This window comes from Medicago truncatula, chromosome 4 (genome assembly GCF_003473485.1).
Source record: "Medicago truncatula cultivar Jemalong A17 chromosome 4, MtrunA17r5.0-ANR, whole genome shotgun sequence".
Taxonomy (NCBI): Eukaryota; Viridiplantae; Streptophyta; class Magnoliopsida; order Fabales; family Fabaceae; genus Medicago; species Medicago truncatula.
Window position 1 is genome coordinate 52,807,511 of NC_053045.1, and position 12,428 is coordinate 52,819,938.

General features: G+C 33.7%; 2 protein-coding genes across 7 annotated transcripts; one reads left to right on the forward strand and one right to left on the reverse strand.

Moving 5' to 3' along the window:
- The first annotated feature begins 1,853 nt into the window (after positions 1-1,853).
- On the forward strand, positions 1,854-9,154 carry LOC11446575 (protein IQ-DOMAIN 31). Of its 6 annotated transcripts, none has more exons than XM_003608986.4 (8): positions 1,854-1,997; positions 2,135-2,174; positions 3,689-3,786; positions 4,264-4,518; positions 5,221-5,424; positions 6,055-6,129; positions 7,261-8,362; positions 8,754-9,154. In XM_003608986.4, exons 3-8 carry the CDS (start codon positions 3,703-3,705, stop codon positions 8,783-8,785), a joined length of 1,752 nt encoding a protein of 583 aa, XP_003609034.2. In that variant the 5' UTR covers positions 1,854-1,997; positions 2,135-2,174; positions 3,689-3,702; the 3' UTR covers positions 8,786-9,154. The 6 variants fall into 6 exon arrangements, with proteins under 6 accessions (XP_003609034.2, XP_024636981.1, XP_024636982.1 ...); XM_024781213.2 differs by having other exon boundaries at positions 1,855-1,997; positions 4,261-4,518; XM_024781214.2 differs by having other exon boundaries at positions 1,855-1,997; positions 2,135-2,169; positions 4,261-4,518.
- A 959-nt stretch (positions 9,155-10,113) lies between these two features.
- Positions 10,114-10,924, reverse strand: LOC11440205 (14 kDa proline-rich protein DC2.15). Its single transcript, XM_003608987.4, has one exon. The coding sequence runs from the start codon at positions 10,835-10,837 to the stop codon at positions 10,466-10,468; it is 372 nt and encodes a 123-aa protein (XP_003609035.1). The 5' UTR covers positions 10,838-10,924; the 3' UTR covers positions 10,114-10,465.
- Between the last annotated feature and the right edge of the window lie 1,504 nt (positions 10,925-12,428).

Below are 12,428 nucleotides of genomic sequence, written 5' to 3' on the forward strand. Positions count from 1 at the left end.
TATCATATCTACCAAACTATTTACATAAAATTGGCTAATCTACAAATTTCTATGTCCACTTAACAATCTAACAATTATTAAAAAAGTACTTGCACGGCGCTTGCGCCGCGTTACCCGTGCTATAGCACGGGTATTTCGATTAGTTAAGAAATATGAAAAAGACAATGGCCTACATTCCTTTAATGAGGGAGTAGTACATTACCAACTGTAGTATCTCCTACATCCTCTATCTCTGTTTTTGTCGGCACGTAATCCACTAATGCCAGCGTGGCAACATTTCCACGCGCCACGCAATCCCACTTCACCAAACACCACGCATTCCATCCATGCCTCTGCAGTCCACATCACTCCATCAACGGCCCTCATTTTCCAACACGCGCTTCCGCGGGTGACTCTTATCTCAACATCACGGGTCATAAAAGTAATTTCCAATGCTTCAGAATAAAGCTAAAAAAGAAACAGTAAAGAAAACAAACACTTGGTTTTGAAGTAACTCCACTGGGACTCCCCAAGAACAACCCTTTTTAATCACAACCACTCTCTGTCTTTCTCACGTGTGTAAATGTCTAGCACAAGCTTTTCATATTCACCATTTGATCAAATCAACGGTTCCAACCTAACCAAATCATTACATCAATACCAAAAATAGTTTGAGTATGTTTGGTAAGAGCTTATAGTTTATAAGTTTATATAATTCAAAAAACTGTCAATTTTATATGAGTTTATAACTTATTTTCATGAGTTTGATAAGTTAATTCAAGTAGCTTATAATTTATCAATTTTTATCTCATATTTAGTCTTGCTATCTTAATTGAAAAAAAATAAAATAATTATCATATTATTTCATATTTATAAGTTATTTCAACTGCTAATTTTATCAAATAATATAAATTCGATTAACTAGCTTATCCGCTATCACTAGGGATGTCAATGGGTACCCATGGACACGGATAGTATGATACCCGTGCCCGCCCCGTTGGATAAACATGATACCCATGCCCGCCCCGTACCCACATGGGTACCCATTATGTGGGTACCCGTGGGTATTGAAGTATCCATGGGTATTCGTGGGTACCCATGGATTTTTGAATTTATTTAGTTTTTGGAACAAAGAATAACTTTTTTTAATTAACAAAAAACTTCAACTACTTTTAAACATCCATACATAATCTATTCAAAATTTCATAAATCATAATCCATAGAAAATTCATAATTCTTACATAATTCATACAAATTCATGAAGTAAAATAAAAACATCAAAATATCCAAATAGGTTAATATAAATTAATCTGTCAACTTAATAATATAAATTAAAAAAAATTAAAAATAGGTTAATAATAAGATATATAAGGATATTTTAGTAATTAAGTTAATTTATTATTGGGTATGGGTACCCGTGGGTATGGGTACCATCAAATCCGTGTCCGTATTCATATAATAATGGGTAGTCAAATACCCGTTAATTATACCCATGGATACCCGTTTAGCTACCCGTCCGTGCCCGTGATGGATTTTACCCGCGGGTATCCATGGGCATGGGTATTTTTGCCACCCCTAGCTATCACATATAAGCTAACTTGTAAATCATCCGCTATAAATTAGTTTATGAATTACTATGTAATTTTTCACCAAATAATCCTAGATAAGATGATAAATAATTTCTTTGAGCTTAAAAAATGTTATGAATTCGAACCCTATCCTAGACAGATAGAGTATATACACTAACTACAATTCTACCTGAATCGAGTGATTACTCTTAGTTGTGCACACATGGTTAAAAAAATAAAAAAACTACAACATCATACGGTTGAAAATATGGGTCCTATCTTGTTCCACGTGTGTCTAAGTTACACATTATGATTCCCAAGAAATTATCTCAGCTTTTCAATTTTCAATTTTCACTATACCAGCTAGCACAGTGACAGAGAGTAACAAACAAAGCAACCGCAAAATTTATGCAGCTTTAGATCAACAATCTCTCACTGTCTTCTTCTATGGTACACTCAAAACTCCTTCTTTCTCTGTCTTCTTTTCTCTTCTCCACTTTATATATTTCTCTTCTTTTCTCTCTATGAAAAAAAAAGAAGTGATTATTTTTAAGTCTATAAGCTGATTATTCGGTTCTGCTTCACAGGAATGGTAGATTTGAGCTAAACAACTTCCACATTGGTAAGGTAATTGTTAGATCTACCCTCAAACAACCTCTTCACCACCAATTACAAACACTGATTCATGGATTGTGCATGTTCTGTGTTTTACACTTCTTGCTTGTACTAGATCTCGTTGATTCTAGGGTTTCCACGTGTTTTACATGTCTGTTACATTACATTCTCCGTGTTTTGTGGTTCTGTGTTCTTGATTGATTACTGTTACGGTGTAATTTGTTTAGATTTGTTGATCTTTCAAGGAGATTGAGACATGAAGCGTAATTTGTGGTGTGATTTGATTAATCTTTTGATTAGTGTAAGCTACTATTATTGTCGGTGGCTTACGGTGGAGATTGCAAAAAAGTCAATGTCTGTGTGTGACGGTTCAATCATGTTAAAAAGGAAATAATATGATGGTGTTTAATTTCTCTAAAAAAAAAATGATAGTGTTTAATTGGTTATGTATTATTGCATAAAGAAAATACGCTTCTATTAATTTTGCATGATGTCTATGTTACTGTTTAATAATTGTTTGATCATTATTTCTATAAATTATGCATTTATGCCTGTTCTGGTTGGGTTTGGGTTGCATGTTACCCTATACTACTTACTTTTGATCTTAGTAGTAAATTAATAATAGTTTAATATAATTTTCCTATAATTACATGATCTTAGTAGTAAAATAATAATAATAGTTTAATATAATTTTTTCTTTTGACAATAATAGTTTAATATAGTATGTATTTTTTGAGGATTTATTTATTTACTGAGAATTGAGAACAAAAACTATTCTCTGAGAGCAACAACACCATAAATTATTTTCATAGCACAATTAAATTAAATGAGATGTCAATGTCATTATCAGCTGCTCTTTATTAAATTGTGACAACTAAAATTTATAGGCTTAATTGCACCTTTGGACCCCTATCTTTCCAAAAGTTGCGGTTATGGCCCCCTAACTAATTTAAATACAAAACAGCCCCCTATGTTTTGATTTTTTGGCAGTTTTGGACCCCCAGTCCATTAGTGAGGTGCCACGTGCGTGACATTGACAGAGGACTAATGGACTGGGGGTCCAAAACTGCCAAAAAATCAAAACATAGGGGGCTGTTTTGTATTTAAATTAGTTAGGGGGCCATAATCGCAACTTTTGGAAAGATAGGGGTCCAAAGGTGCAATTAAGCCAAATTTATATTCTCCTTTAACTTCAACTTATTTTTTTGCACTCGTATTTTCATGGTCTAACTTAATGAATTGTTTATTTTTTAAATCACAACATTTTATCTGTGAGTACTTTAGCTAACCAAGCAATGAAAGAAGCTGGCTATAGGAATTGAGTAACAACAGTTGAAGCTCATTTTCAATTGCACCAGCTTAAGTTGACTGAATTTGCGGTCTAGTTTAAGCAACCATTTTGCATGATTTAAGAATTAATTGTATTTTTGTGTGTATTAATAACTTGCATATTTATAAAAATATGAAATAAAAATAATAATCATAGGATCCATTTAGAGACTGATATCGCCTTTTTTCTGTTACAGATCTTGGTATCACAATGGGTAAATCACCAGGAAAATGGATCAAAACTGTACTGTTTGGGAAGAAGGCATCCAAATCAAATATACCAAGAGGAAGAGAGGTAAACCTGTGATGCTATGATAGTTAAGGCATCATTAGTCCTCTGTTCATTATTAAACCACATGCATATTTTATTGAATGCATTCCTAAACATCCATAGAAGTTACATTATTGGTGACAATACACGACACAAATATTGAACTCTAGATTAACCGTTCACCCTTTAAGTTCCTACCTAAACGGTATCATCAGATCTATTAGTCAATTGTTGTCATCGATAGACAGAAAGGAAGCAAAAATTATGCTTTGGCGATGTTGCCACAATTCTAAAATTTTATTTGATATTTTTTTACACTTCATGGACTTTGTTAACTTCATTTACAAACGGTCTAAGATTATGCAGACTAGTTGTTGCAATGGATCATAACTGCTGTTACATTATTGAAAAGTATCACTGTTAGATTGCTCTTTTCTCAACAAAATTGAAAGTACCGGTAATGAAAATCCTGATGTCTTTTACTATATTTTAATTTAGAAGCTTGTTAATCAAAAGGAAGGAGTTGTTGCTTCCAAGGTTTCGGAAACTGGTTTAGCTTTAGAGCCAACCTCCAACACTATTGCCGTACATGAGGAAGACCTGGAGCTGGAGAATAAAGAAGCAGAAAATGTTTTACCTGGAAACCAAGAAATTGACACAGTGGGACCTGTTGATCAAGATGCACCACTTGATCCAGAGAAAATGAAGCTGGAGGAAGCAGCTACAAAAGCACAGGCTGCTTTCAGGGGTTATCTGGTACGTAACTAACTGTTTTATAGATATTTTCCGATGAAATTCTTAAGTGCCTTTTAGTCTGCAAAATTATGAATTTTTAACTATAAACCATGGAAATATATTTTAAAGTGCACTTTTTGATTGTGGTGGATTGAGAAATGAAGTTTAGAAGATTTAATGTTACTACTTACTAGAGCACAATCTTGAAGCTTAGTGCAGCATTTTAGTCTTAGTGTTACAATAATCCCTACATTTTAATAGTTGGCTTGTCTTTATTTCTCCTTAATTTCATCGATTATAAATTTGTGCTCTTAATTTGAAATCGATTTTGGGACTTTGAAATATTTATTTGTCCAGAGCAGCTGTCGAGCAATGTAGCTACTGCCTTCATGTTCTCTAAATAGAGAAGCTTTACTATTTCTTTCATGTTATAACTAATTCTCAAAAGCTTCTTGTTGGAGATCAATACCTCTTGGTTCTCACTGATATGTCACTCTAGATAGAATAACATACTTCATCAATAAATTTGTTGCCATCTTGAATTCTTTGCTGTGTATGTCTCTGATTATCTGTTTACTGACAAATATGTCGATGAAAGAATTGGCAAATGGACCAGTTTTTTAATTTATTGGCATTATCTTTTTGGAGGATTGATTGTGTGAGTTCTGGTAAGTTGTTATATTTGATATTTTGCCTTAACTAATGCAAATGTCTCTATTGAAGGCCCGGAGAGCATTTAGAGCCTTAAAAGGCATAATAAGGTTACAAGCACTTATTCGTGGGCACTTGGTTAGAAGACAAGCTGTTGCTACATTGTGCTGTATGTATGGAATTGTCAAATTACAAGCACTAGTTCGTGGACAAATAATTAGAAAGTCTGATGTTGGATTTGAAATTCATGAGAAGTGCAATCTATTGAAGCTTCAGGTTATTATTTCCAAATCTGTTTTCTCTCTACATTATAATTTATTTGTCATGTTTTCTTTAAATTCTTCTGATTAGTCCATGGGTGGGGTTGGAATATGAAATCGAATTTATAATTAACCTGATTTTCTTGCTCAAATTGAAATTAGAGCTAATCTGTTCTATTAAAGATCATAATTCTTGCTGAGCTGGCAGCCACAACATTCAAAATGAGGACTTACCGTGCAAATAAAGGGGCAAGCTGGTGCTTTAAAGCTTGGCTCCTTGCTGTTCAAATAAATGGGTTTATTTTGAGTTATTTGCTACAACTAGAATTATGAATGTCTCTTATCATGCAATACTTTTTATTCTTATTAAGAAGTTGGTGCAATACACAAGCTGTTGGGGATTGTCTTCAAAGATTTTTTTTCTTTTCTGAGGGAACTTTATGTTTAAGACAAGTATGGTTTCTATTATCAGACAATGCGTGAAAATTCTTATGAGTGTCTTTTAGTTATTTATGTATTGTTAGAGTTTGATAACTTCAAAGTGCACAACAAGTCAGTGATAAGAAAGGTGGGGGGGTTGCATGTATAATATTTGTTAACTGCTGTTGCTGCGAATGATTTTCTTTCTCAATGTGTTTTTCCTTAGGATGCCAAACCTGTCAAGCCAATTGCTATATCTGGTAAAATTATGAAGTTGTCAGCAAACACTTTCACCCGTAAGGTAACTTGCATTGCCCCATATATGTGTGATAACTATGCTAGATCAATTTTTTTTTCTGTGGCTACAAACTCCGGACTGAGTTTCGAGAACAAACGATGCAATAGTTTAGAAAATAAGAAGTTTAAATTTTTCTTAAAGCTGATCAAATTTGAAGTTTAACTTTTTTGCTACAATAATACTATAGATCTCATCAATAGCCGTATCTTGTGTATTTAATACTGAAATAGCAATCATGCATAAAACAGAGGCCTAAGATCTATATATTATTCGTGGCATCTCAGGGCCAGTCACTTCTCTCTCCCCAATTACTCAAGTGATCTCTGTATTGATAATTGATATGGTGGAGGGAGAAATAATAGGAATGTAGGGGGCACAGTCAATTTTGTTTTCTGTGACCCACCGTTTGAAATAATAGGGATGTGGTTGTTAGGCATATCAACTTAACAAGAAATATTACAGTATTATCTCAAGAACTCTTCCATATCTTCATATATTGGAAATGCAATCATCAAGCCGAGGTTTAGGTAAATAGTCTTAGTTAGAGCAACACTTTGAGAAAGTCAAATTAAATTAATTAAAGCAGATGCCAAGATTATACACGTAATTATTTTTGCCTAACCGCGTGTGTTCTTAATCCTAGTTGCATGTGCACTAATTCGTAATATACTAATTTTGTAGTCAAATCACTTGACTATTGACACTATTCACCGGAAGATTAACTGGGTTTAATTCACATGGGGGATGTAATTGAGTAAAAGCTGGAGTAAATTATATCATGATATAGTGATTGAATATCAAATTACCAGAGACTGCATTAATTTGTTCTGAGTGGGTTTTTGTCCATTATTTGGTTATGTCATATCATATTTTAGTTTGGTTAAATCCAAAAAACCCGGTTTTCACATCAATTAGACTTTTTAAAGATGGCATATCTTTGAAGTGAGAAAGTAAGGCATATCTACTTGATTTCATTTAACTCTCAAAAAACCCGGTTTTCACATCAATTAGACTTTTCTTGCTTTATTTAAGACAGCTTTCTTCTGTTTCATTTATCTTGCACCATGCATGTGTCAATTATATAGAACACATACTTCTATTACAATTTGCCTTTGGATCTATTTGTTGTTTCAGCTTATTGCTTCATCAACTACAATTATGGCCCTGCGTTTGCAATATGTTTGTGGTGATCCAAATTCAGTCCTTAGTTGGTCTGAGCGCTGGTCAGCATGTCGGTTTTGGAAGCCAATTCCCCAACCCAAGAAAATCCGGGATACTAAGTCCCAGAAAAAGCAGGGTAATATTTCAACTGGAGATGCTCAGATGACCAAGTCTAAACGTACCCACAGGAAGCTTCCTACTGCGAATTTTGACGTAGCTCCAGCACAAGCAAACCCTGAAGTTGAAAAACCAAAACGAAACACAAGGAAATTTCCTAGCCAACCCTCAGATCCTTTGCTGGAAAATCCACAGATTGAGCTTGAGAAGGTTAAACGTAACTTGAGAAAGGTTCATAACCCAGTTGTAGAAGCTGCAGTTCTGTCAGAAGTTGAATCTGAGATTCCTAAGCCTCATTTGGAAAAGGAAATAGTTGCCTCAAGTGCTGGTGTTTCACAACAAGGGGTCATTAATTCCAATGAAATGGTAAAAAAGGAAGCAACGTTAACCAGTGAGCCAGAGATGGGAATTACTCCTAGCCCTAGAGATTTAGTTACTAAGGAGGTGTTTGACACTCCTAGCAGTTATCAGGTGAATGTGGAATCAAAGCCTTTGACAGATATTACAAGTAAAGATAAAAACATTTCTGATGATGAAGTTAAAAATGAACCCAAAGATTTAGAAGAGACTGTTTGCAAAGATGAAAATTCTCACTTAACAAATGGAGATTTGAATCACAAGGAAGATCAAACAGGAAGTGAAAACCAGAAACCAACCCGAAAAGCCTCAATTGGAGCTAAGCAGGAACGTGCAGAGAACGGTTTGATTAATAGTCCGACGGTACCAAGTTATATGGCAGCAACTGAATCTGCCAAGGCAAAATTGAGGGCTCAAGGATCCCCAAAAGTCGTACAAGATGGAAGTGAGAAAAACAACAGTGCTCGGCGACAGTCCCTGCCATCTCCAACTAACAGCAAAATCAGTTCGCATTCACCTAGGACACAGAGACCAGTTCATTCAGGTGGTAAAGGGGGCCATAAAAGCGACAAAGCAGCATCTTCTTCTAGAGATGGAAATGGTATGATGTAGTGTTCCTTCTGCATAGAAAACTCACCAAAACTGTGCTTTGAAAATATCAAATGAAAAAGAAAACGTTACACCATAATATCACGTAAAAATTACTTTTTAATAAAAACTTCAACGTATTGGCATGCCTCGCTTCATAAGTATGACAAATAATGCCTCCTTTATAAACAATATGTATGAGAACTTTTCTCCAAAATTTGATTGCAGGTTCAAATAGCACTACATTCAAATAACAATACGGTTTCTTTCATTTACTGTAAAACAACTTGATAGAATGCTTGAAGTGAACTACAAAATTCATGTTTGTTTATTCTGGCGTATGCCTTTTTATTCACTATGATTTATATGATTTATGATCATCAACTATTCTGTTACTCTTGCAGGAAAGGTAGTTCAAGCAGAATGGAAGAGGTGATTTGAGGAAGACTGATTTTCCGGAGTTGACATGAAGAAGTTGAAACTTGTGATGTTTATGTGTTATCTTTGATGGAAATTGCTGAATTGACCGAACTATAGGTGTGTTTGATCAAGTTTATCTTCGCTGCATTTTGGCGTTTGAGAGTGATTTGTACATTATAGGTTTTTAGTTTTGCATGAAGCAACTATACCCAAATTTATGTCCTGTTTGTATTCGAGCATTATATCTGGGCTGTCCATATTGTTTGTTTTTTTCCCTGAAGTGTGTATGATCTTAACACGTACCTTCCTAGGTGTTACAAAGTACTTATGTGTGTTGAATTTCGACCTAAATATTTTATGGTAACATGAATTTGTTCTTGCTAGATTTCTTCATATTTGTTCTAGGCATTTCGTTGAGGTAAACTAACAAATGTTGAAGGATGCCAGTAGTGGAAACGATTTGAAAATATTTAGTGAGATTGGATAACTAAGGCTAAGGTTAACATGTGAGTGAGAGATGTGCATGGTAGTTCGTCAAACATGATGAGAAAATATCAGATTTCACCAATTTTTAACGGAGATGAACCTTTTGATTGGAAAACCAGCGGTGAGATTTATTTCGAATATTTGTGAAGATATGAAAATTTAGACCAAGGAGAATTAAATTTTTAAAGTACGGAGAAGATATAGAAATTAGACATGAATGGCGCATTTTAGAAAATAATTAAAATAATTTTTTATTTATTTAATTTTTTACAATTTTATTACTTCTGGAAATGGACGATAATTGTTTAGACAAATACTCCTAAAATACAGAAAAATAAATGTGGGAAAATGTGTTCCAAGTCATAGAAGTCTTGTTATTTTGTACAAAACTCTTCCCGGTAATGATATGGCCTAAACTCTTAGCAGATGCTATGGGAGATGACCTTGGTTTGGGTCTTTTCCTTGTAGTTTTTTTTTTCTTTCCTTTTTTCACTTTTGTTATAAAAAAAAAAACTCCTAAAATGTATACAAATATTTGGAAATAAATATTTTTAAAAAGTAAACGGACATTTAATTAGCTAAGTAAGCATGATGAGTTCCACTATCCATCAGTGGAATAGAAGATGAACATACATGAGAGAAATTGAAAAGAGAACTTTTTTTTTTTTTTTAAGAAAAGTTGAAAAGAGAACTTTTGACATTGTTTACGGGTGACGATATGAAAACCGTTTGCCTAAATTGTCATTTGCATATTTCTCATCACAAGCTTACCATTTTCTAAAAGGATAATATTTTTGCCTACAAAAAGAGAGAGGATAGTATTTAGTTTTTTTTTTGACAAAAGAGGATAATATTTAGTTGTTTTTGGAAGAGAGAAACACACTTACATTTCAAACCATAATACATTTCTACTTAGAACAATCTCGAGAATCAACACACCATAGAATTTTCGCTTAAACATATAGAATTTTTATTAATACAAGAAATTTCACTTAGATGGAATACAAATTACTTGTCACTATAGTGAGGCTATGAAAAAGAAGACAAAGATGCTTCAATTTCAAACCATCACAATAATAATGATGATAATCAAGTATGAACGAAATGTTCATTGGCAAAAATAAATAACAAGTGCTAGAGAGAATATACCAAAAAGTACAAAATCCACACACCACATGAAGAATAAAAAATATAGTGTGACACAATCATATTAAGCGCACACGAAACCCTTTGGAACTCCCTTTCCACAATAGTTAAGAACCAAGCTCAAATTAATGGGAAGATTAAGGTTAATGCCTAAGACATTAGCCTTAAGAGCAGTGCAAAGGCACACAGCAGCTTCAAGATTAGCAAGATCATCAATGAGAGAGCAGCATGGTGTCTTTGGTGGCTTACCAAGTTCAACATTAATCAAACCCAATACATCAGCACACACACCAAACTTAATTGTGTCTCTAGGACAAGTTGGGTGTTTGTGGCTGTGATCTTTGTGAGGTGGTGGGGGACATGGAACATATGTTGAGCTTACCACAGTGAAAAATAGGATGTTGAGGCAAAGGAGCATAGCAACCTTGGAAGCCATTTGGAATGATTGAGGTGCTAATACTCTTTAGTTTGATTTGGTGTATGAGTGAGTGAGTGATGATGTTTGAGAGGAATAAGAGGGGGCTTTATAGGGAAAAGGATTGGTGAATTTGTTGATTAAAATAACTGGTTTATTTGGAGGCCCATGTGAGTAACTCAGTGAGCCTAAGGCCTCAAGATTGTTCTTATTACTCTGTATTTGTCTCTTACAACTCAAATCCCGTTGTCAAATATGTAAGAAAATTATTAAATCATACGTAACATTATCAATGTTTTCTACCGTGTCATACCTTGAGTAATTTTAACAATGTACCAGCCTTTAAACATCGCTAATTCTAGTTAAAGTCAGTGATTTTAATTTGTTTATGTTGGTTTGAAGACATTTTGAACTAAAATGTGATTAATTAACAATGTAGCTGATGTCTGAAATTCATGTGCTGATCATGTGAAAACTGCAAAGCATTTGTCACTTAGCCTGAAAAATACATACATAATTGAGACTAACAATAGGTATACATTCCAATATTTTGATAAAAGTGCATATCAAATCTGGTAATTGGGATTGACCATCCATACTTTTCTAGACTCTCTCTCTCTCTCTCTTTATTTTTATGTCTATTTTTGTTTCCCATCACATATACATCATGCATCACATCTTCTATTTTCTCTCATGCATTTCCCACTATTTCTCACACCCATTGAGAAGTGTTAGATGGTCTTTACCTAAAATATCATTTATAGAGATCAAAATCTGTGTGTTTTTTTGGGATCAAATCAAACCATCAACTTTCTTCTTAAATTAATCTTCTTCAGCATGAATCTGACTAAATTTTAAGTTAATCATGCAAGAATAGCTTATTAAGTTTTTAGTGCAATATAAATCATTCAATTTGTCAAAAACATAAAACTAGTGATGATGCAGCAAGATTGGAAAGTGTTGCACTTGAGGCCGACGAGAATAGCTTAATGAGAGCGGTTCTCGACAACTTTTAGATGAACCGAATCACATCGGAATGAGAGGAACTCATGCCACGTAAGTATGAGATTACATGGTTGAAGGGAAGCTTATAAAAATTGTTTGGTACTACCTAAACTAACAAGATGTATATTCTTTTCGGTAGCCCATTTCATATGAACTTCACAGTTAAGTTAAACGTGCTTGACTTATAGTAGTCTTTGGATGTGTGATCTTCTCAGAAGTCATGTTTATTTGTGGGATCAGTTGACAATACTTAAACTCGTTTGATATATTACAACAAGCATGTCTATCCCAATAAAATTAACGAAGTTCCCTTTTTTGGATCTGTTGGTCTAATACGTATGAATTTTATTATAGTTAAAAAAGAGAAAAATATAACATTTTATTAAAAATCATAATGATCAACCTGCTGAGTATTATTTTTTAAATTAGCAGAGGAAGATAAAATATAGAGGGGTCTTTAATAATATACTATAATAGTTATTTTTTAAATTCAAATTTTGGTTGAAAGATTTATTTAGCGTCCCATACAGCTTAAAATCGATTGAGAGAAGTGTTCACATTTATAACTAAACATTTCCTCAAATTTTGTAGATGAGAGAAAAAACAC